The sequence below is a fragment of the Gopherus flavomarginatus genome, chromosome 5 (genome assembly GCF_025201925.1).
Source record: "Gopherus flavomarginatus isolate rGopFla2 chromosome 5, rGopFla2.mat.asm, whole genome shotgun sequence".
Lineage (NCBI taxonomy): Eukaryota > Metazoa > Chordata > Testudines > Testudinidae > Gopherus > Gopherus flavomarginatus.
This window is the reverse complement of record NC_066621.1, coordinates 26,520,739-26,544,961: the sequence shown is the minus strand read 5'-3', so window position 1 is coordinate 26,544,961 and position 24,223 is coordinate 26,520,739. Positions and strand designations below refer to the sequence as shown.

The window sequence follows — 24,223 nt, the reverse complement described above, 5'->3', positions numbered from 1 at the left end:
GAGTTTCATTTTCTCCTGCATGGTATCTTCCGAGAGCTGAAGGCTGGATGCGTCTGGCTTTGCTGGAGCCCTCAGACCTTTCCCCATCGCACAGACGCCACACAAGGGCCATACACCTACTGTCTTGTGCTGGTTCCCTTTAATACCACTGCCGGGACATGGCTACTGATGGTGACTGTCAGCTGCAGGTGATCTTCGGACGGATCCTTTAGCTTCCCTACCTGAACTCTTCCTTAGGGTCAAAATCCACTAATTCACTGTGTCCTGCACATTAGAAAGAGGCAGGAGCCTGGTGCTTTCATCTTTAGTGCCTACCCTCCCCCGTTTGCTGCTCTCTCAGGGAAACCTCTGAGCTCTCCAAGAATCCCGCATGAGCATGAGCTGAACTGAGCAGAGCAGCGGGAGCTGGGATGTCTGGGTGCCGCTGGCTCGGGCTGTGCCTGTTTTCTGATCTGTAAGATGAGAGGTATTAACCGATCCCACAGGCACTGGGCATTAATCTCAGGTCTGGAAGGCAACTGGGAGCCAGAGCCAGACCTTAGCATTATTAGTGATTCACAGCCCCTGCAGCCGCTTGCATGTAGAAATCAACACAGTGATAAGCAGTGAAACCTGGGTTTGAAGGCAGCTCCCATGTCCCCACTCTGCTCAGGGAGTCACACACACCCCGGGAGTTTACTTAAATAGTTTGTATTTATTGATCATGCTCTTTTTTGACATGACACTGGAGAACAACGACCGTGCGTCAGCTGTTTCATCGAACGACGTGGTGACACCACAGGGTGCGTGGGAGGGTAAGATACAGCTATAAGATACACAGAAATCAAAACTCTCTCGGTCTAGGCAGCACACAGGGGCGGCTCCAGGCCCCAGCACGCCAAGCGTGTGCTTGGGGCGGCATGCCGCAGGGGCGCTCTGCTGGTTGCCGGGAGGGTGGCAGGCAGGGTGCCTTCGGCGGCATGCCTGCGGAGGGTCCACTGGAGCTGCAGGACCGGCGAGCAGCAGAGTGCCCCCCAAGGCATGACGCCATGCTTGGGGCGGTGTAATATGTAGAGCCGCCCCTGGCAGCACAGACAGGCTCCAGTGAGGCAGGGTGAGTATGGCGGATAATAAACCCGGCCATTGGGCAGATGGTCCCCGCCCTCACTTCTTAGCCAGGATCTGCAGAGTCCCTCTGCTTTGGACCCTGCTTGCGGCTCTGATCCGCACTGCTCTGTGCACCAGCACTGGCCAAAGCCTGCAGTGCGGTGACAGCTCCTCAGAGCTTCCAGCACCAGGACCCCAGGTAAGGGGCAGGACTAACATTGACAGAGAGCTCCTATCCCCTATAGACCAGCCCCATTGTGAGTGCTCTGGACAGGGCCTGGGCCCCCCAAGACATTCGCTCTGCCCAGGGTGCCATCAGCTAGGCCACTGGCTAGGGTGTGGCTGCTGGAATTGACTGACAGCCACTCATGGGTCAGAGCAGGAGCAGCCTGCTGTGACCAGCGCTCTCGTGTGGGGAGGAGCAGGGGGACAGGAATGGACGGAGGAGGGGAGCACATCACCCATATGGGCCCAGGCAGTGATGATGACCAGAGTTAAGGGGAGAGGGAGCTGAGCTTTGCCCCAGCATGGTGGGCTGCTCTCAGGAGCCACTGTGAGACACCCTGATCTTTCACCATGGCAGTGAGATGGGCGTGGTGCCAGGGCTCCCTAGCTGTACTGGCTACACGGGAGCCGAATGCAAAGGGGAGACACAAGGGCACAGAGTCCAGGGGCCTGTTCCTAGGACAGGGTGGGCAGCACTGACCCAATCTGCTCCTGACAGCTCTGGCCCCTGACGCATACAGCCAGCTACTCCCCAGCAAAGGGGTCACCCCCCAATCCATAAAAATTTCACTTCAAGGGGACCTGTGGGGCTGAGCTCCTCGCTAACCTCAGCAGAGCAGGCAGGGCCTCCCTTCCCCACAGCTGTCAGTGTGGGGGGCATATGGTCTGGATCCATTCCATGGGGGGCCAGAGATGGTTCCTCCCACGCCCCCGGGACACTGGTAACATCCCTCTCCAGGAGGCTAGAACAGAGGTGGCAGGGGAGAAGCCCATCAGATCCAGGACACCTCTGGGTAAAATCATGCGGACTTGGCCACAGAGCACTCTGCAAGCCCATATCCAGGCCCTGATGCATGGGAGCAGAGTGGAGGGGGAGCGGGTGGCACAAGTGGTGGCTAAGCAGGTGATGGGGACAGCCATGAAGAAGCGCATCGGGGAGGACAGTTCTGCAGCCCGACGTGCACAGACAAAATTCAGCACCAGGCACAGACAACTGGCGCCTCGCTCCCTACTGCTGCCAGAGAGCTCCCGGGGTCTCCCAAGGGAACTGCCCCCGAGAGACTAGGCTGGCTGTGACGGCCCTGACTGGGCGGGTCCCAGGAGCTAGAGGGTTAATAAAGATGCCCAGGGCCCTCCCTTGCCGCGGACAGAAATGCTCAGACTGACACCAGATGCATACAGAGTTAAAAATACCTCTGCCCTGCTCCCTGGCCTTCCCCCCCATGCCAACCCAGGGCAGGACCCGCAGGCCGAGCACAAGCCCAAGCTGCTCACCTGGGTCTGAGGCTTCAGGCATCACAGTTTGAGGAATGTGGAGGGTGGATCCTCCTTTATTTAAAAAGTCCGTGGCCCAGGCAGCCCCATAGAGCACAGCCGTGTGGGGTAGGGGGCACGGCTGCGGCAGGCTGGAGTACTGGGCAAGGGCAAAGCCCAGCTCTCAGCCGCCTGCCCTCATGGCTACAGAGACATCCAGCCACAGAACTCACTGGACTGACAATCTCAAGGCAACAGCACCAATCTCAAGGTGCTGAGAGTGGCACCTGCTCAGAGCACCATGCTCCAGCCATCCCCCCCAAGCGTACCCCACCGAGAGGGGCGCCAGCCCCTTGATGCATACCAGAGCATGTGTGCTTTCGTGCTAGCACACTAGCGCCTCCAAGCCTCTCATCGAACTTGTGCGGTTGCATGTCAACCCCCTTGTGTCTCCTCTCCCCATGGTGCCAGAATCCACGCTCCTGGCCTGTCACCCAGCTCCCTCTGCACTAGTGCCCCCAAACGGCCCTGCAGACCCTCACGAGAGTCCAGCAGGAATTTTAAAAAAAAAGAGGGCAGAACAAACAAACCCAAAAGAAAACTAACAGCCCAAAGCAACCAACTAAAATGACCCCATCCTGTTCCCAAGGGCAGCCACTAAGGAAAGAAAATGAGCCCCTTCTTCGGGGAAACACCAAGCAAAGGGGAATGCAGCGAACCCAACGCCAGGGAATGGACAGGATCCCCAGGGCCAGGAGCGCAGATGCTACGAAAGGCAGCAGGGGGTTCTCATGCGCCAGGCTAGCCCTCAGGGGAGAGATCGCCTGGAGGGGGAACGCCCAGACCAGCGTCCTTCACTGCATGCCCAGGCTGGAGCTCATGATCAGGGAGTCCTCTTCCTGGATGGTCTCCAGCTCTGCCGTCTGCACCGCCTGTGTGATGAGTGTCAGCTCCTGGCACAGCGTCTCAAAGCGGTAGCTCACCCGGATGTCCGGCACGTTGGTGCGTCTGATGTCGTTCCCCTCAGACCCTTCCTTCAGGTAATTGGGTCCCAGCCAGTAGCTCTTCACCTGGGAAAGAGGGTGGAGACGGAAGGTCAGGAGGTCTCAGGATGGGACTTTCAGCCTGATGGATCACATGCTGGCTGGGAGTGGTGCCTTTACTCACTGCTGAAATGCAGCCACCTCTGGAGTGGGGAGCAGCAGTCGTATAACAAAGCGCAGCAATGCTATGCAACAGTCACAGCTGGGGAGCGAACAAGACTCCCAACAGACAGGGGGGATTCATGGAGCAGGCATGGAATAGCCAGAGCTGGAATCTGGCCAACCCCCCACCCTCTGGACGATGTGTCAGGGGCTCTGTAACAGGCACTAAAGGTCCCAGCCTCTGCTTTGTGTCTTGCTTGAAAGGCAGTGCAGCTCTGGAAGCAGAGAGCCCCTGGCACCGCACTGCGGCACTGACTCTCACAGAACCAGCGTGTGCCGCTCGACAGGACCTCCCCTCCAGCACCACAGTCCCCTCTGCGGCAGTGCAGGAGACAGGGCATGGGTGGAGTACAGAGCCAGCACCCCTATTGCCGGGCTGGGAGGCTGGAGATGGGAGGGATGTGTACGGTACAGAGGGGCGCCGGGCTGGGGGCAGGAACTTGCCGAGGTTCCTCAGCATGGCCTGCACAGTATTGAGCGGCCCAGGCTTTGAATGCCTGCTGGCCTCTCAGAGCAGAAGGGGGCCCTGCCAGGGGGAGGGGGACCCTGGAGTTACCTTGTGGGAGAAGCCGCTCATGAGCACGCTGTTGCGAGCGAGTTCGCACATGTCGCAGGAGCTGAGCTTCCACACCTGCGTGGCGATGCTGTACTCCTCCATCAGGGGTTCCTGCAACAGCACGGCCGCATCAGACCGGTCCACGCTGCACCACACCCAACAGCCAGCTCCCCGAAGCAGCCGCTTACCCCATACCCACCTCCAGCTGGGCAGGAGAGAGCATGGGAGGGGGGGCTGCTCATCGCTGCGGCCAACAGCTGGCATGGCCAGCACCCTGGCATGCTTCCCCCACACTGCCCTGCCAGAGTCCCCTCCAGGGCCCAGGGGCAGCAGCTCAGTCCCTGGCCTCTCTGCTGGGGCTAGTGGCCCAGTTAGCATCAGCGCTGACTGGGCCTGAAGGGAAAGCCACAATGCAGACGCTTCCCATGAGGGGGCAGCAGGAGGGCTCCTCGTGCCCAAAGATGTGGTTGGTGAGCACAGCCGGTTCCAGGCGGGGAGAGTTCTGCACCCGCCTCCACCCCACACACCTCTCCCCAGGGGGCCTCGGTGCATGCATCTCCTGTTTGCACGCACTGGGCGGCCTGCACAACTGAGCCCAGCGGCCAGGAGACTGTGGGGAGTCCTGACCTGAATGAGTCCATAATGGAGGGGAAAGGGCAGCAATAGTCCCAGCTTCCCTGACATTTCACCTGCCGGGAACTGGCACTGGAGCCAGAGGAATCCCGGCCTGGGGACAGGGCACAGTCCCCCAGCTGGCTGGAGCTGGACTTGCTGCCAAAGGCAGGGCAGACAGAAATCTGGGAACAAGCGGGGGGCTGGGAGCAGCAGGATCAAAGCAAGCCCTGAGAGCAGCATCTCCCCCATCACAGCATAGGGAGTTGCTTGCAGCCAGGCCCCCTCCAGCCTGACCAGGGCCTGAACCAAAACCCAGGTCAGCTCCCTACCTCTCCCCCAGCCTCAGGGGCACGGCCCAGTCTCTGCTCTCACTGCAGCTGCCTGCAGGAGTCCCTTAGCCCTGCAGCAGAAAGGTGCGATTTCACCAGCTGGGCCGGCTTACATTAAAGCAACATCGTTGGGGACCTCCGGCTTCCCCTCCAGCAGCTGCAACAAAACCTACGCCCTGCTTTAAACACCCCAACCTCCCCAGTGCACGGCCCTGTCTGCAGCGTCAGCGCACGCCCAGGCCGGAGCCGGCAGAGAGCTGCGGGGTTCAGTCACCAGCACCACCACTGCTCTAAGACCCTCTGGCTCCTGACACAGAACAGAGGCCCCAGCCCATTCCTTGGCAGGAAGGATCTCCTCGCCTCTTTCACCCTAGCGATGAATCCTTGTGTCACAGCCTACAGGCTGGTCTCATGCCCCCAGCTACCACCCTGGGCCAAGCTAGACACATCCAGCTCTTTCCATCTTTCCCCAAAGGTCAGTGTCTTCCACCCCTGATCGCTGGCTGCTGCTCTCCTCCCAGCCCCGACTCAGGGCCCCCAGATGGTGCTTTGTAGAGCTTCCCGGGGCGGCTGGGGTCTCGGCCCTGGGCGCTGTGACTCGCTCACCTTGGTGAAGTGGAACTGCAAGGGGTCATCAGTGGAGAGTGAGACCATCAGGCCACGGGACAGATACTCGGGCAGTGGGTTGCGGTGGTAGCTCAGGAAGAGACTGTTGTTGCTGAGTGGGGACATGGCGATGCCGATCTGGGCTAGGTAGTAGAGGTACTGCAGCACGGGTGCCTGGCCAGGACGAGCCGGGAGACAGCGTGGTTAACAGGGAAGAGCAGCTCCCTTGACTTTCCCCCGCCACCTCGGAGCCCCAGTATCAGACCCCCCATGGTGCCTCGGTGCGCCCGTTGGCTATGAAGCTCTCCCGCTGGCATGCTAGAATTCCAGTGCTGTCCCTCTGTTTTGGCACTTGTAGCACCCTAACCAAGCTAAGTTCTCTTAATGCGCCCAGCACCATGGTATCCAGGCTCCCCACCAGCCAAGGGCCTTCCCCAAGACCTGCTATGATGGAGATGCAGCCATCTGTACCGGTAACATCATAGCCCCCTGCCTGCCCCTGTCCTGTGCTCCTCTAATGCGTCAGGGTCACCGGTTGCGCGGTACCCAACAAAACCAACTGCCGAGTTCCCCGTGCGCACAGCTCTCTGGGTTCTTACCTTGCGGAGCAGCAGCCCGTGCGAGATGTTCTCCGACAGCATGAAGGCTGACACCAGGTGGTGGATCGGGCCCGCCTCCCCGCAGTGAGGGCGCAGGACAAAGGTGTGGAAGCCTCTCTTCCTGCAGAGAGGTTGCCAAAGGCAGGTCAGCGACTGGCCACTGCCCATGATGGGCATGGACCCACAGCACGTGAGCCAGGGAGCCATGGGGGGAGGGGATGCCGGGAACTGCTGCCACCCAAACGCAACCACCAGGAGAGGGCTGTCCTGGATAGGGAATCCCCGGACAGACCTTGCACTCTAAAAGGTGTCCAATACCCTCCTGTGTAATGCCCCAGCCACAAGAGGGCACTCCACAGCCAAAATGGTGTAACAGATAGCCCCCTGGCAGGACACGAACAGCTGGATTAGCAATATCCTCCATGGGTTCCTGCAACCTGCCCAGAATTGCCAGGTGACCCTCCCAGTGCTGTGGGGATGGGCCAGACAGGACGAGAGGGCTCCCTCTACTTGCACAGATGACTCCACCCCCACTTGGGGGGTCTCCTACCTGCGCAGGTGGTTCAGCACCGTCATGTTGGCGTACATATAGTACAGGTAGTACGAGTAGGGCGGATTGTCTTCCTCGACCCAGGTCCCGGGCAGGGGGCTGTCCTGGTTGAAGATGCGATGCTCTGGCTTGGATTCGTCGTCCACGCTGTCAAAGCCCTCCACCTGCCATGGGGAGGGGAGTGTGAGAAGCTGGGGGAGGAGCGCATGGCTCGGGGCAGGAAGACCTTCCCAGGGCTCCTTCCCAAGGTACCCCCACTGGAGGCAGTACTGTCGCCTCCCAGGGGACTAGAGACCCCACACCCCAGCTGGTAGAAGAGGGACTGACGTGCCCAGGCCAGGGGCAGGGCACCACAGAAGCAGGAGCCTGATGGATTTCAGATCTGGCATGTTACCCTCCCCGAGAAGGCTCCTGTCTCCCCACAGAAGCACTTGACCGTGCCACATACACGGGCCCGTGCTGGCCATTCCCTGCTTGCCCTGCTGCCCCCAGCCCAATCCAACCCAGTCCCCAAGCCTGTGGGCGGCACGCACGTGCTCCAGGAAGAGGTGTAGCTCTGGGTGGCTCGCAGGATGGATGGTGGCTTCGAAGAGGGGTAGGAAAATATTCTCCAGCATCTCCTGAAAGTTGGCCAGCTGCTTCTTGGTGCGGTACACATCGCTGTGAGAGACAGAGAGGGCCCACCCCACCCCGAGGGCAGGCTCAGACTGGGACGCCTCCCCACCATGGCCAGCTCGCCAGCTGGCTTCTTGGGACCGGATCCTGCTCCTGACTTCAACGGGGCTAGTGCTGATTTACACAGGGCAGGGCATCAGGCCACTAGCCCTGGGCAAATGGTCGTAGGATTCCTCTAGACCCTGGAGCCTGATTCCTCTCCCTGTCTCACACTCCGTTGTCAGTTCCCTCCCTTCCAGGTTCCTTCATCCTGCTGCCTCCCCCCATCCCAGCCCTCCCTCTGCTGGGTTCACCGAGCTCCTGGGCCCTGGAACCAGGCTTCCCAATGAGCCTGATGCCTGCCTGGAGATGCAGGATGGCTCCCCCTCCAGCTGGATCCCTTACCACTTGGGTCAGGACACTGCCCCACTAGGGAGCTCCTGAACTGTCCAGGTTTAGCCAAGCCCAGGCCCCAGAGCAAGGCTACTGCAATACAAAGAATCATCCTTGTCATCCTCGTCTGGAAGGGTCAGTCCCTAGCACGAAGCCCACGTGACCAGCTCTGCCTGGAGGCCCCTCCTGCTGCTTCAGCCCTGCAGACAGAAAATACTCACAAGAGGCGTGGCACCTGCACCAGCCAGCGCACGTTGTTGGAGTGCACCTTGTGGCTCACGGCCCACTTGGCCAGCTTGTCCCACTCGTCCCGTGACCGGCCGTATATGGAGAGCCGCAGCTCTGCATTCTGATACTTGCTCTCCTCCAGGTCGGACATCACCTCCTGCAGAGAGGGTAACACGCACGTTTGCCATGGGAAGTGCCCTCGCAGCCAGTGGGCTGGCTTGGGAAATGCACGCCTTGGCTCGTGATACATGAGGAGACACACGCACATGCGACATGAGGAAACACACATGTCCGTGCACACCTCCGCTTGCAAAACAGCAATGCAAGAGCGCGCCTGGCCTTGCAATGTGGACATCTGCACATTTTGCTTCCCAAATCAAAGGCACACGTGTGGATGCTACAGTGATGTAAGACCCCCCCTACATGCAGCTCATGAAACATGAGACTCTCCCCCCTACACACACACAAACAGGCCTCACTAGGGGAGACAGCCAGCCCCAAATCAGGCACATCCTATATGCCCCCCACCCTCCACGCGCACACACATTTTCACCCCCAAGAGGTTCTCTTCTCTGGATCCCCCACCCCCTGCTCCCTCAAACAGTCTCTGTTTAGCTCTGTTTCCACCCTGAGACCCCCGTCTCTATGCTGCTGTTCCCCGACACCCGGCTTTGCAAACTTGTCAACAAGACTGAGCAGCCCGGACACTAAATCCACTTGCTGTTCACAAGTGGGATCAAGCAAGAGACAGATTTGAACAGTGAGCCGGTGCCAGGGAAGGAGGTACCATTGCCAGGCTGCACTAGCCCTTGGTGATCCTGCTCCCATGACAGAATTGCACTTTGGCTTCCTTCTCAGGCTGCCTGCTCAGGGGGGCTGGCAGGTGAAGGTGAGCGGGGCCAGTCTCCATAGCAGGATGGCAAAGGTGCCAGGGCCCAGGGGATGCCCCTCCTGGGAGCAAGGGCCCGGAGGCCGCTCTCACCTTGATGATGTGAGCGAAGTACTTCCCTGAGACCTGGTTGTCCGTCTTGATGAAGATCTCGCGCAGGATGGACTCCCCGATGGGGTTGTACTTGGTGTTGAACTTGTCAAAGCGATGGAAGGTGTTACGGTCCTGCCGCCGAAGCAGAGGGACACGTCAGCGCACAGGCAGCCAGGAGAGGAGCACGTGCAATCCCATGCCCAGTGACCACACTGTCCCTCCCTGGCTCCCATCACAGCAAGTCTGCAGAGACCCATCCTCTGAGTGCCCATCCCTTGGCAGGGGCGAGCATCCCCTGCCTCCAGCGCCTTCTCCCCCAGACCTGACATCATCTTCTCCCAAGGGGCCCCGGCTGCCCTGGTCTCACAGAGAGGATCCCATTCAGCTCAGTAGAGGCTGGAGCATCCTCTTGCCTCAGCCACAAGACGTCCCTGCAGGCCAGTGCTGGGACAGCGAAGGTGCTGGCCTGAGGAGGCATGGGGTGTGGGAGCCTCAGCTCAAGAGCCACGTCCCTTGGGGAGCACAGTGGGGCAGGTTCTACCCAGAATGGGTTTGCTTTCCTGTGCTGCACCTTTTCCCGACATTCCAGGTGGGAGCCACAGTCCTGCCCAGAGCAAAGGAGGCCATCCCCAGAGGGCAGCAGAGCTGGAGCACCTCCCGAGGGCAGCGTACCGCATGGACGTCCAGTGTGTCCACGCTAAGGTCGTAGGCTGTGAGGTTCATGGTCTCGAAGACCTCCTTCAGGGTCTGCTCCTTGCCTTTCTCCACGTGCACGATCTCGTCCAGGTGCTTCTTCATGGTGCGCTTGATGAAGCGCAGCAGGTGCTTCTGGTTCATGCAGGAGGAGGCGTGGATGTGCGTGTCCACCTGTGCGGGGGGAGGGACACACGTGACCAAGGCCCAGGGCCTAAGATCTCAGCCCTCCCACCAGCATGGGCTGGGAGCAGGAGCCCTTGACCACTAGGTTGGAACCCAAGCCAAGGTCAGCAGGACCTGAAAGCCGTCACTGCCTGATGGGTCCTCAGTGGGGAGGTGCTATGGCCCCAGCACAGCAGAGAGGACAGGAACTGACCGGCCACGCGGGCTGATGCAGGTTGTCCCTGCAAGCTGGAAGGAGCTGGCAGTGCTGCTGGTCAAGCCCAGGGGACAGAGGACCTCCCTTCCTAGGGCAATCAGACCAGCGAGGAATTTGCTTGGCTGCATGGGATGATGCCTCTGGGAACACAGGGCTGGGGTGGGCTCTGGCCTGATAGTACCTTGCGGATGTTGTAGAAGTCCCGGTGGGGGACCTTCTTCTGAGCCGCCAGCTCCTTCATCTCGTTGAGCAGGACGTGCATCTGGAACTTGGAGCTCAGGTACTGCAGCCGCCGGTAGCAGAAGGATTTTCTGGACAAGCGAACAGGTGATGGATCTGGGGTCTCTGTTCACAAGCCCCTGGGCCTAAACTCCCTTCACTGCAGGGCAGTGGTTGCCTAGTGGGTAGAGCAGTGGACTAGGACCCAGGAGTCTTGGGTTTGATCCCTGGCTCTACCCCTCTGGGGCCTTGGTGTTATTAACTGCAACTCTTGGGCTGGAGTCTGAAAAGAGGGCATCTTGTACCGCCTGCAGCCTGAGGCTGGACCAGTCCCATTCACACACGAGGCGGCCCTCAGTTCAGCTCTGCAGCTGTAACGGAGCAGCAGCCAGCCCGAAAGAGGGGCCAGGCTGCCTCATGGGTGGAAGCAGCTGCCTAAGCCGTGCAGCCCCAGGGGAGCAGGCAGGAAGGGAAGCTGCTCTGCTTACATGGGGCCATTGATGATCAAAGCCATCAAGACGTTCATGTCAGCGATGAACTCCTGTAGGTCGGGGTACAGCAGGTCCAGCTCTGTGCCCCTGCGGGAGGAGACGGCACAGGGCCGGTCACACCGACATGTCACACACAGTCACGGGGGCAGGGAAAGGGAGCAGCCCAGGGCAGGGCACCCAGCTGGCATGTGGGAGACCCAAAGTCAAGTCCCTGCTCCAGGAACTATTTACAAGATGGCCAAGCTCCAGAGGAGAGACAGAGAAAGCCCCACCCAGAGTACCCTATAGCTCCATGGCTAGGGCACTGCCCTGCAATTCAGATCTTTCACAAGGGCAGGGGAGTTAATCCAGTGCACAGGCCCCATTCACAGGGGTTGTTTCCAACCATCTCCCCAAACCGTCAAGCCATTTCAAATGGCAGTGTTATTTGTCACCTTCCCTCCCAGCCCCCATTGGGAGTGTTGCTGGAGGCTGTTAAGCAGCAGCTACTCCCATCCCAGAGGTGGCTGCCCTTAGATGCTAAGTGAAGTGACAGGGCTCCCTGGGATCTTTCGATGCAATGTAATAAAAACCTTCTCTGAATAATATTATTCCTCCCAGGAGAGGCAGTGCCGCTCAGTGCTTAGAGCCCGGGCTGGGACCAGAGGCTGGGCTCTGTCCCTGACTCTCTGTGTGACCTGAGGAAAGCCGGTCAGCCAGTCTTGCAGAAATGGAGTGAATGAGAGGAAGAAACCCCAAAGAGATGGCCAGGAAAGGCCACCCTGCTGGCCCCAGGCTAGCCCCAGGAAGGCAGAAGGCAAAGGGCACCTGGTATCCAGATGCAAAAGGGGCACTGCACGTGCCACGCAATGCAATGCCTCAGAGAGCCTGCTGGAAAGGAGCGGGATTGCCCACGGGCAGGGCTCTCATTCCATGTGCCCCAACGAGGCTGCTTCTCCAGTACAGACCTGGCTCCTTTCAGACCCCCCAGCCCTTGCTCCTCGCCTTGCCAAGCACCCGGGTTACACCTGTGTTCATACCCGGAAGCCCTCCCACCTGTGCCTCCCCCTCCCTCACCTGTCCATGACATCGCGCTTGGTGTAGACGTGGATCACACCACTGACCATCCTGAGGCCAAAGCCCAGGTCGGCCGGCATGGCCTCAGGGAGGCAGGTCTCGTAGGGGTGCTGGTCTGTGAAGGGGGGGTGCACAGGAGCATCTGCAAACAGGAGGACCAGCAGCGCAGGGAGTGTTCATACTGGGTTGGGGTCTGGACAGCACCTAGTGCTAGCCTGGGACCAGGTCCCTCGTGAAGCCCCAGGGCAAGGCAAAGTCGGGGAGCCTGAGAGCAGGGTTCCCCAGTCCAGATATGTCACTCGCCTGCTCAATGCCACCCCCGCCCCCCAGGACTCCCTCCATCTCGCAATCCAGACTTTTGCCCCTTGCCCCCAGCAGGGACCCTCCTCCCTCAGGGCCCTCATCTGACTCCCCTCACAAATGTCCCCTCCGACCACCCCCTTTGAATGAACTGGGCAGGGGGAGCATGACCAGGATGTAAGTGCCAGCACGTGGGGAAGGGACGGGTCACCCAGTGAGCCAAAAGCTAGCTCGACATCCCCCGCCCCCCCGGGCAGGATTGTTCCAAGGGATGAGGCTTCTTCTCCTCTCCCCCACTCCCCCCAGGAGTCAATTCTGCAGCCTTATGGGAACTGATCCACAGAGCCCTGCTCAGGTCCCCACCAGCTCACCCTCTCCTAGCATCCATCGCGCTCCCACCCTGGGGCACCTCGGGGTTTACCCCGCCGCTTGTTGCTCCCCTGCCCACCGCAGCCCTGGCTTCACCTGCAGCCACAGGGGTCTCTGGGATCTCCTCATAGGACCGGGTCTCCAGCGGTTTCCCGGAAAGCTCCTCCAAGAAGCGGGCGGTGGTCTTGCAGAAGCTCTGCAGGGAGAGCCCCATGTACTTCTCCCGGATGAACAGTGCCTTCACCACGCTTTTGGCTGCATCCAGCAGGTCTGTGAAGGGCACCTGGAGGGCGAAGAGGAGACATGGGCTCTAACCAGGGTCAGGCCCACAGCTTGGAACCAGCCTGGGCAGGTTTCCATGGATGAACATGCTCCATGCCCCAAACTGAGGTCTGGGAGGATCCATACTATGGGGCATGCAGAAAGATGCGAATGTCAGTGCTTTAAGGGGCTAGAATAGGGCCTGGGTTTTCCCTAAGGGGAGGAGGGAAAATCTTGCTCATATGTAAAGGGTTAAAAAATGATCAGCAGGTTTGGGATCCGGAAGCAACTTTTCTTCAGTAATATCCTGCAGCAGCAAGTTCCGCAGGTTAACAATACATGGTGGATTTAAAATAATAATAGTTTTAACATAGTAAGAGTTTCATTCTTTTTAAATGTTACCTTTTAATTTCACTGCTCTCTCTCTCTCACACACACACACATTTTTCAGAGCTACCAGACCCAACCGGTCACCTCTTCATTTCCTATCTTAGGGTTTTCCTCAGCCACCCTAGACAGAAGCCATCAGCCTCTCTATTGCAGGAGTCGTGCTGGGATGCAGTGCCTCCCATTACCTGGGTCTCTTCCTTGGATGCTGGTGCAGAGCCAGCCCGAGAGGATGCACAGGGGGCTGTGGCCTGAAAATTAACTCTCTTCTTCGGGCCTCAACCAAGAAGATGAGAGGGGTCTAAGGATCCCCTAGAGGGGAGACTTGAGGGCAGAGAGGACGCGTCCCCACATCCTCAGCTCCAATCACCATCTACCCTTCTCCTGTAGCAGGGGAGCCTGCTGGAGGGGTAAGACCAAAGCCTGTCTGGCCCAGGAGACATTAATCCCAGCCCTAGGCCAGCAGCAAGTGGGAGAGAGACGTGTGGGGGGAGCTCTATTCCCCTCCCCCAAGACTCCTCTCCACTCCTTGTATCATTGCAGCCTGCTGAGCACACATGCCCACTCCGCTCTGCTGCACGAGAGGATCTGTGTACAGCCACATCCTCCTGAGAGTGTAACACACCCACACAGAGGGAAACCCTCTGCTGTATCTATCGCTGACTGGGGAGTCATCTGGACGGGCACCAGGAATCTTGTGAACGAGCAGGAAGGCATGTGGCTGAGGCTGCAACAGCAACGCTGCCTTGGCAGTTTAACGTCCCCATCGTGGTTGTGTGTGCAAGTTAGTAACCTCCCACACAGAGAGCGTACACGTTACAAACGCACTGCCGGACAGACGTGTGAGCTCCCACGCTGAGAGCGTACATGTTACAGATCCAATGCTGGGTGCCGTTTGATCTCCCACACAGAGAGAGTGCACGTTATAGACGCACTGCCGGGTGCCGGGCAATCTCCCATGCAGACAGCATACAAGTTATAGACACGCTGCCGGGTGCCATGTGATCTCCCATGCAGAAAGCATACACGTTACAGATGCGCTGCCGGGCGTGTGTGCAAGCTCCCATGCAGAGAATGTACATGTTATACACATGCTGCCAGGTGCCAGGCCATCTCCCAGGCAGAGCGCGTACACATTACAGATGTGCTGCCAGGTGGGCAGCCGATCTCCCACGCAGAGAGCGTACACGTTATAGACACGATGCCGGGCACCTTGTGATCTCCCACGCAGAGAGCGTACACGTTACAGACATGCTGTTGGGTGCCGGGTGATCTTCCACGCAGAGAGCGTACATGTTATAGACGCACTGCTGGACAGCCGCGCGAGCTCCCACGTTGAGAGCGTACATGTTACAGATCCAATGCTGGGCGCCGGGCAATCTCCCACACAGAGAGCATACAGGTTATAGACACGCTGCCGGGTGCCATGTGATCTCCCACGCAGAGAGCGTACATGTTACAGATGCACTGCCGGGCGTGTGTGCAAACTCCCACGCAGAGAGTGTACATGTTACAGACTCGCTGCCAGGCGGGCGGCCGATCTCCCACGCAGAGAGCGTACATGTTATAGACACGATGCCGGGTACCGTGTGATCTCCCACGCTGACAGCGTACATGTTACAGACGCGCTGCCGGGTGATCTCCCAGGCAGAGAGCGTACATGTTACAGATGCGCTGCCTGGTGGGTGGGCGATCTTCCACACAGAGAGCGTACATGTTACAGACGTGCTGCCAGGCAGGTGATCTCCCACGCAGAGAGGGTACACGTTACAGATGTGCTGCCGGGCAGGCATGCGATCTCCCATGCAGAGACTGTGTACATTATAGACGTGCTGCCACGAGATATTCTGGCCCCTGGGGCTTTGCAGACTCTCTCCGGATGTTCTAACTTCCCATCTGTGGTCCTTTTCAACTTGCTCTCCATGTTTTCTGCATGGCACTTTCAGAGGCAGATCAAGCCAACAGCCAACAAGGTAAAGGTGATGGGAGATAAGGAATTAGAGGATCAGGAAGAGAAACAGGAATCACGCAGCCCTGGAGGACACTGAGTAGCGGAGGATTGTACTGGCTATACAAATCACAATACAGTACATTGCTCTTTTCTACTCATGGATCATAACATGCTTTTCCAGGATTAGTACATTGAGCCTCGCAGGGGAGAAGAGGGAAAAGGACTAGAGAAAGGCCGAGGCAATAGGCCCATTTCCTGGAGCGTACCACTGCAAAGTCTCTTAGGGTCCATCTACACAGTAAGCAGTGAGTCTCAGAGATCAGGTCCACAGGCTTGGGTCCACGGAGTTCACACTCCAGTGATAAAATTAGCTGTGTAGACATTCAGGCTGGCACTCAGGCTCTGAAACCCACCCCCCTCCCTAGGCTTCAGAGCCCAAATCTCTATCCAGCTGCTTTAGGGCTATAGCGTGGGCCCGACGAACCCCGCTGACCATGGCCCTAAGACACACTGGCACAGGCTGCTGCTCGCCATGTAAACGCAACCTAAGACCACAGGACGGCCTGGCCTGGCGAGCTCCTGTTACTAGTGTGTGCACAAGCACACGCATAGGATCTGATCCAAAGCCCATGGAAATTATAGGCTCCCGGGTCCAGATCCCCAAAGGTGTTTAGGCATCTGATTCCCATTGGGGAGTTACCTAAATTCCTCTGAGGATCTGGGCCCTGCTGACTCCAATGGGTGTCAGAACAGGCTCACAGTGGGCTGGGTTTCTAGAGACATTGTCCAGAAGAAAATCATGGCCAGATCCTGAGCTGGTGGTCAGTCAGTGGAGCGACATCAATTTCCACCAGTGGAGAAGCTGGCCCCTCAAATTTTAAAACTTCCTCTTGCTCCTAACAATACTTTATAGAGGATTCAGGCGTCACTTGCTTATTTACATTTGCTATCAGTTTTCTCTTTGCATTTCCCTTCCTAGATTAATCAGGTTTGCTCTCTGATCCCCATGGGTTGTAGTCAGGTGCCCTGTCCTGCCTGCGATAGGTTAAATTATGGACAACTAACCCCTCCCCTTTAAATACAGGAACACACCCAATCGAGAGCAGGTTTGGTAAAACCCATTACAGTGGGGGCCAGGTCCCTTTCCGCAATACTAACGGGCTAATAAAGGAGCAATGGATTCTACCAGCCATGTGATGGAAGCAACTGGCACCGTACAGGCCAGAACTCCTTAGCCAAATCACACTGCTGCACAGCAATATGCCGCGGAAGAGAAGACGCTCGGATGATGGGTACCCATTGCTATTTCGGCAAGGGGAACTGTGCTAGGAACTACTTTTAGATGTCACCTGATGCATCTGAGGAAGTGGGTATTCACCCACAAAAGCTCATGCTCCAAAACATCTGTTAGGCTATAAGGTGACACAGGATTCTTTGCTGCTTTTACAGATCCAGACTAACACGGTTACCCCTCTGATACTTAGATGTCACTTTGATCCAGTGGGAAAGGGGACAGGGAGAGAGATGAACGGGCCACATCCTCCACTGATGTAAACTGGCATCAACTCTGTTGTTTCCAATGGGGCTGTGCCACCGCTGCCACCATGTCAGGGTCTCTTTCCTACTTTGAACTTTAGCATCCAGAAAGTGGGGACCTGCATGTCCCTTCTAAGCTTAATTCCTAGCTTAGATCTTGTAGCGCTGCCACCAACCAAAATATAGTGTTTGGTACACTCCTTGTCCCCCAAAAACCTTCCCTAGGGAGACCAAGACCCAACCCCCTGGGTCTTAAAACAAGGGGAAATAAACCATTCCCCTTCCTGGGTTACCCTGAGAGATACTGTGATTCAAACTCCTTGAATCTTAAAACAGAGAGGAAATTCACCTTCCCCCCCACCCTCCTCCTTTCCTCCACCAATCCCTGGTGAGTTCAGACCCAGTCCCCTTGGGTCTTAAACAAGGACAAAATCAATCAGGTTCTTAAAAAGAAAAACTTTTAATTAAAGAAAGAAAAAGTAAAAATGATCTCTGTAAAATCAAGATGGAAAATGTTTACAAGGTCTCAGCTTTACATAGACCAGAGGGACTCCCTCCCCGCTAGCAGAAGATACAAGTTACAGCAAACAGAGGTAAAATCCTTCCAGCAAAATACACATTTGCAAATAAAGAAAACAAACATAAATCTAATCCGCTTTCTATCTATTACTTACTATCTTGAACCTGAGAGACTGTTTCAGTAAGATTGGAGAAATCTGGTTGCACTTCTGGCTTCTCTTAATCCCAAGAGAGAACAAAAAACAACCCAAAAAGCACAAACAAAAACTTCCCTCCACCAAGATTTGAAAGTATCTTGTCCCCCGATTGGTCCTGTGGTCAGGTGTCAGCCAGGTTCACTGAGCTTGTTAACCCTTTACAGGTAAAAGAGACATTAACCCTTAACTATCTGTTTATGACAACTCTGTTGATTCCAATGGGGCTGTGCCAATTTACACCAGCTGGGGATGTGGCCCAGGGATTGGTGGCCCCGAATGGAGTTCAAGAGGATCCCACGAGGATCTCACTGGATCCTGCTGGTTCTGGAGAGGGGAGGGCCAGCCCCTGGCTCAGGTACTCAGGGGCAGATGTGCTGCCCATCACCCAAGACAAGGGGATTTGGGGATAGATGCTGTGGCCCAGCCCTCAAGACCGGGTGCAGCGAGGTGCCAGGTGACATGGGCAGAGGTGTCTCAGGGCATGTCCATACCACAAGGGAAGGTGTCATTGTGGCACGAGCCGGCATACCTGCACTACCTGCACCAGCTGGATTAGTGCTAACAGCGCAGCGAGGACGTGGTGGTGCAGGCTAGTCACCCGTAAAAGCCCATCACAGACTCAGGGGATGTACTCGGGTTGCTAGCCCGTGTCAGGGTCTGTGCTGTTGGGTCTTCATTGTTATTGTTACCCACGCTAGATCACAGGTGTGGTCAGACCTTCACCTGCAGCACAGACGTACCTCAGAGAGGGTAGGGGGACTGGCAGGCTCAGGGAAACCAGAGAATGCAACACAGGGGGTGTCAGTTCCAATCCCACCCCAGGTCCCTGCAGCCAGCCAATCCCTGTCACAAGGAGCCTTTCCCCTCTAAGGAGCACTGGCTCTGATCCAGCCCCAAGTCATAGAATCACAGAATCTCAGGACCAATCCTCAACTAAATCATCCCAGCCAGGGCTTTGTCAAGCCTGACCTTAAAAACCTCTAAGGAAGGAGATTCCAACACCTCCCTAGGTAACCCATTCCAGTGCTTCACCACCCTCCTAATGAAAAATATTTTCCCTAATACACCTCTACCCCGATATAACGCCACCCGATATAACACAAATTAGGATATAACGTGGTAAAGCTGCGCTCCGGGGGGGTGGGGCTGTGCACTCCGGCGGATCAAATCAAGTTCGATATAATGCAGTTTCACTTATAACACAGTAAGATTTTTTAGCTCCCGAGGACAGCGTTATATCAAGGTAGAGGTGTATCCAACCTAAACCTCCCCCACTGCAACTTGAGACCATTACTCCTTGTTCTGTCCTCTGCTACCACTGAGAACAGTCTGGATCCATCCTCTTTGGAACTCCCTGTCAGGTAGTTGAAAGCAGCTATCAAATCCCTCCTCATTCTTCTCTTCTGCAGACTAAACAATCCCAGTTCCCTCAGCCTCTCCTCATAAGTCATGTGCTCCAGCCCCCTAATCATTTTTGTTGCCCTCTGCTGGACTCTTTCCAATTTTTCCACATCCTTCTTGTAGTGTGGGGCCCAAAACTGGACACAGTACTCCAGATGAGGCCTCACTAATGGCGAATAGAGGGGAATGATCATGTCCCTCGAGCTGCTGGCAATGCCTCTACTTATACAGCCCAAAATGCCGTTGGTCTTTTTGGCAACAAGGGCACACTGCTGACTCATATCCAGCTTCTCGTCCACTGTAACCCATAGGTCCTTTTCTGCAGAACTGCTGCTTAGCCACTTGGTCCCTAGTCTGTAGCAGTGCATGGGATTCTTCCGTCCTTGTTGAACCTCATCAGATTTCTTTTGGCCCAATCCTCTAATTTGTCTAGGTCCCTCTGTATCCTATCCCTACCCTCCAGCCTATCTACCACTCCTCCTAGTTTAGTGTCAAGTCGGAGGGGAGTGACTGGCTCCTTGTCCTTGTTAACTTCTTTGAGAGAGAGAGGGAGGGTAACCCAAGTAACCCTTAGTTCACACTTCCTGCAGGCAGCCCCTTGTGCCAGGCAAACTCACCCCACATGTCTCTTCCCCGGAGATGGTGACCCTCTGGAACTCTCTCTCCAGCAGCACATCCCTCTCCTTGGGGAGATGATCCACCAGGTCCTCGTTCTGCTCCTTGTACAGCCTGGGGGAGGGAGGGGGGAAGAGATGCGTCAGGGGGCAATGCGGGTGTCTGGCCCTGGCCATGCCCCAGCTCCCTGTCACTTCCACACACGCCCGTGGAGCTATCCAGAGACAGACACACGACACAGGGAGATGTGCAAAAACGGACTCAACCCCGCAGGGGGAGCTTCCCTGGGATCTCAGCAGCCACATAGCAGCAACGATGTGCCCACTGTGACCCAGTAACCAGATTCACAGCTCAGCCGCTCTGTGCACCAGGGAGCTGGCGCTCAGCTGAAGAGAGAAGCCAATCCCCAGCTCAGTGCCACCTCCTGGGACGCAGTCTGCAGTGAAGATGCCACTCAAGAAGGTCCCATTCACTGGGCATCAGGACTCAGCTTGGCTGCTGGAGGTTGAGTTACTGGGAACCTGGCTCTGGACTGAGTACCCTGCCCTGGGCAGCTCAGCCCAGGAACGCACGAACAACGAGGGGGACATAAACAAACTGCAACAGAGACAAGAAGCAGCGCCGGTCGCCCTCTGCGGCATCTGGAATCAAAGGCAGGTGGGAAAGGGAGCTCAGAGCTAGGGAGAGTGCCCGGCAGGAAGAGCGATCCAGCCAGCCCGGCATCCCTGAGGCAGGCACCTTCCCCTAGAGGGCACGGAAGCAAAATCCACCCCATTGCACCAGCGAGCCTAGAGCTGTGGGATCACCAGCTTTCATCACAGGGATGCCAGCTCTGCCTGCCTTCCCCACCCTAGAGAGCAGGCCTTTGGGGAGCTTAGCTGCTCCCCAAAGAGCACACCCCATTCATCCCCCTTCTCCTCCAGCTCACACTCCTTCTCCCCTAGCTGCGTCCCTTCTTCCCTATCCCTAGAGGAAGCGGCTCCCTCCTTCCCTATCCCTCCTTAGTGGCTCCCCAGAAGGATATGCATGGCTCCATCCCTTCCTCTTCCACTCCCCCACCCACGCCTGGCTACCTGCAGAGCCTCCAGTACACACCATCATTCAGGAATGGGAGAGGGTGCAGGAAATCCCCCAGGTTGCCCCCTTTGGCATCAGCTACTGCAGGAGTGACCAGAGCTCTCAGAGCTCATTTGTGATGTCCCCCACAATCCTGGTGGATCCCCTAGAGCAGGGGTAGGCAACCTATGGCACGCGAGCTGATTTCACACTGCCCGGGTCCTGGCCACCAGTCCAGGGGACTCTGCATTTTAATGTCATTTTAAATGAAGATTCTTAAACATTTAAAAAACCTTATTTACTTTACATACAACAATAGTTTAGTTATATATTATAGACTTATAGAAAGAGACCTTGTAAAAACGTTAAAATATATTACTGGCACGAAAACCTTAAACTAGAGTGAATAAATGAAGACCTAGCACAGCCCTTCTGAAAGGTTGCCGACCCCTGCCCTAGAGAATGCTGCTCCCCAGCCGGGCTGGGATCAGGTGGAGCCCCAGCCCCCAGGGCGCACCCAGCTCACCCCAAGTCGCTGGCGGAGGGGGAAAAGCCAGACACTCACTGTAAGTCAGCAGCACTGTCAATTTTCAAGAAGTCCTGTTTGGCTCTGAGTAAAATGTCGGGTTCTAGTCTGAGGACACATGGGAAGCAAAGGCAGAGGCAGGGGCAGATGGATGGACGAACGGAGACAGACAGGGAGGAGAGAGGAAGAAAGGAAACACGGGTGTTAATGCAGAAACCAGCACCAGGCACCACAGACACAACCAAGTAAAACTCATCGGGATGGGAAAGGGGACCCCAGAGCGAAGAGACCCAAGAGTGCCCAGGATGCCTGTGGGACCAGAGAAGGACCAGGGCTAGGGGATCCAGGAGAGCCATAGCAACCCAAGAGCCCAGCCCCTCCTCCCCTAAACTCCACCCAGCTCTGTTCTTTGGGGTGCTGGCAAGCCTGAGTCTCGAGCGAGGCAGGAGAGACAGAGCTTGCTTTGCCTGACAGACGGGGTGGGGACAGCGTGTTCAGCTAACATCCCAGCGGGGACCACCAAGGAATCCCAGGATGCTTCCGGCTGCACAAACTCCAGGCAGGATCGGGCAGCCTGGGGCTGCCAGCCCTGCACAAATACCTGCTCCAGCCAGAGGCTCACCCTGCTCCTGGGTTGCCCATAAGCTGCCCTGCTGGGCTCCATGGCAGCAGACCTGGCCTGAAGACCGAGCAGGCAGGTCTAAGAACAATCCTGAAGGCCCTGGGGGTGTATGAGCGATCCTGGCTGGGGTGCAGTGAGTTTCTCAGGCCCCTGACCAGTCACAGCTCACAGCTGGCCTTGGAAGGGACCCTCCCCCCTTGTCTAATCCCAGCTCCCTGGTGCACTGGTGGAGCCGGTTAGCAGTTAATTCAATGATACTCCCTCTGCTCTGCCCCAAGCAGGGCATAATGGGATCAGGACCTAGAGAGACATGGGGAAATGGGGACAGAGTGGGGGCATCGCCTTACTTCACGTCCTGGCTGATCTGCCGCTCCAGCCGCTGGCGCCTCTCCTCCAGCTGCTCAATGGGGCTGTCCTCGGGGAACTCGTAGGGGGCGCTGCGCATGTCGCTCTCCACCAGCGAGCGGGAGAACAGCTCCTGGGGGCAAAGCAGCACAGAACAAGGCGTGAAGGGAGCTGCCAGCACGGCCTTCAAATCATCCCCGCCCAGCACATCGTGGCCTATCGCTGGCATGCAGCAGCGTGACAAGCTCCTCCCATCCTCAGCTGGTGCAGGGAAGCCACCAGAGGCTTACCAGGGGATGCCAGATTTCCCAGCAGCAGGGCAGACATGCCCCAAGGCGCGACAAGTGAGTCCGCAAATGAGGGTGGGGGTGGGGGGGGGGGGGGAGGAAATAGACGAGCAAGCAGAGATTGCCTGGCTCAGGGCAATGGGAACCAGCCACAGGAGAGCAGCTCAAAGCCAAGGCAGGCCAGCATTGACGGAGCCTCAGTGCAGGTGCCGGGGAATTAATGTCTGTCTGTTGTCAGAAGGGCCACAGGTAGCCCCTCTACCCCAAAAAGTGGCCTCTCTGGAGTGGGGCAGCATGGAGGAAGGCACCAGCTGCTGCTGCCCCCTTCAGAGCCCAGGGCTGCCAATCCAGCATGAGTCACAGGCTGGCACTAAACTTGCTCAGGATGCTTGTTCAAAGCAGAGAGGAGTTGGTGAGGTTTGCTTGGGAGGCTCAATACACACGGAGGGGATGGGGGTGGGACAGGGCCTGATCAGACAGCTCTCAGCATTCCTCTCCTCCTCCCCCACATGTGGCCAGCCCAGCCCAGCTGCCTCAGGCTCTGGGCTCCTGACAGGATCATTGATCCCTCTCAATTGGATGATGATAAATCTGCCCCCGGCAGTCAGGGTGTTGCTGATCAATGGCTTTTAGCATCCTGGCCATGAGGCGCAGGGCCCCACGGACGTGCCTCAGTGGATTTCCGTCAGGACCTGGCTGTGTGAGGGAGCGTGGTCAGTGATCGATGCCACGACAGCGCTCGCTTAGGGACATGTCTCCCCACTGAGAGCGCCCTGAGGCCGCCGTGCCGTGCCTTGAGCGCAGAGAAATGCAGCTCCAGGCTGAGTCGAGCCTGCTCTGCAGGGATCTCCCTGGTGCCTCAGAAATGCTTTGGGGCAAGGAGGTGCCGGGCTCCCTGGGACACATTCGGCCTCATCCAGAAAGAAGATGGGCAGATATTAGATGGAGTGCTAATGAGGCTCTTGCCTGGGCACACAGGCTGATCATTCCTGAGCAATCTTCAGGTTGGCCAGCCAGGAGCCCATAGGGCCGGAGCTGCTGCCTTCCCCTGCTTCCTTACTGCTCTCTTCCCCTGCCATTCGCCGGGACAGCCACTAGCACCAGAGCCCCTCAGTCACAGCAACATCCACAGAGGCCAGCAGCCCCGCAGTTTCCAAACATCCCCCAAAAAGCCCTAGGTCTAACTCTCCTTCTAAACAGCCAGCTGATGTCTGCCTGCATTGGCTCCATTCAGGAGGGAGAGGGGGCCAGGCTGTGAGCGCCATCTCAAGCTCCGCCACCATTTCCCAGAAGCCACTGGGGTCAAGGCGACTGTTTTGGCCAAGCCAGCATGAGGCTAGAGGACTATGATGTGCCTAAGGGGCTCGTACCAAACATTCTGGACAGGAGACGGGCAGAAATGTCCCAACAGCTCGTGGCTGCTGAGGAGTCACCCACAGTTCTGAAAACCTGTTTTGTCAGGCTGAGCCCTGGCAAACTCAATGTACTGGGACACTGGGAGACAGAGGCTGAGGGAAAGCGGGCTCCTGCTCATTCCCCTGATTTGGGGACCCCTCCCTGGCTTTGCTTTAAGGGGACTACAAATGGGAGACAGTGGGATGGAAGGGAAGGGAAAGAACACAAAAAGATGATGGATGGAGGTGTATAGGGATGGATAGCTAGAAGGGCCTGTAGAATGGGGTGGAATGGCTGGCTGGACCTGGAGAATAGGGTGGGATAAATGGCTGG

At 57.2% G+C, this 24,223-nt stretch overlaps 1 protein-coding gene across 4 annotated transcripts in view; it reads right to left on the bottom strand.

Moving 5' to 3' along the window:
• Positions 1 to 954: 954 nt before the first annotated feature.
• AMPD2 (adenosine monophosphate deaminase 2) overlaps positions 955 to 24,223 on the bottom strand; it is a 42,009-nt gene continuing 18,740 nt past the window's right edge. For 3 of the 4 annotated variants that reach the window (XM_050956141.1, XM_050956139.1, XM_050956143.1), the window contains exons 3-18: positions 22,211 to 22,341; positions 21,281 to 21,349; positions 19,662 to 19,773; positions 12,889 to 13,075; positions 12,124 to 12,265; positions 11,065 to 11,154; positions 10,539 to 10,668; positions 9,955 to 10,149; positions 9,283 to 9,414; positions 8,294 to 8,457; positions 7,559 to 7,685; positions 7,026 to 7,189; positions 6,476 to 6,596; positions 5,877 to 6,050; positions 4,327 to 4,437; positions 955 to 3,635 (exon numbers count right to left, since the gene is read on the bottom strand). In XM_050956141.1, the coding sequence (XP_050812098.1) occupies positions 3,420 to 3,635; positions 4,327 to 4,437; positions 5,877 to 6,050; positions 6,476 to 6,596; positions 7,026 to 7,189; positions 7,559 to 7,685; positions 8,294 to 8,457; positions 9,283 to 9,414; positions 9,955 to 10,149; positions 10,539 to 10,668; positions 11,065 to 11,154; positions 12,124 to 12,265; positions 12,889 to 13,075; positions 19,662 to 19,773; positions 21,281 to 21,349; positions 22,211 to 22,341 (2,265 nt within the window). In that variant the 3' untranslated portion in view covers positions 955 to 3,419. The remainder of the gene's footprint in view (positions 3,636 to 4,326; positions 4,438 to 5,876; positions 6,051 to 6,475; positions 6,597 to 7,025; positions 7,190 to 7,558; positions 7,686 to 8,293; positions 8,458 to 9,282; positions 9,415 to 9,954; positions 10,150 to 10,538; positions 10,669 to 11,064; positions 11,155 to 12,123; positions 12,266 to 12,888; positions 13,076 to 19,661; positions 19,774 to 21,280; positions 21,350 to 22,210; positions 22,342 to 24,223) is intronic. The other variant, XM_050956142.1, reaches the window with a different exon arrangement.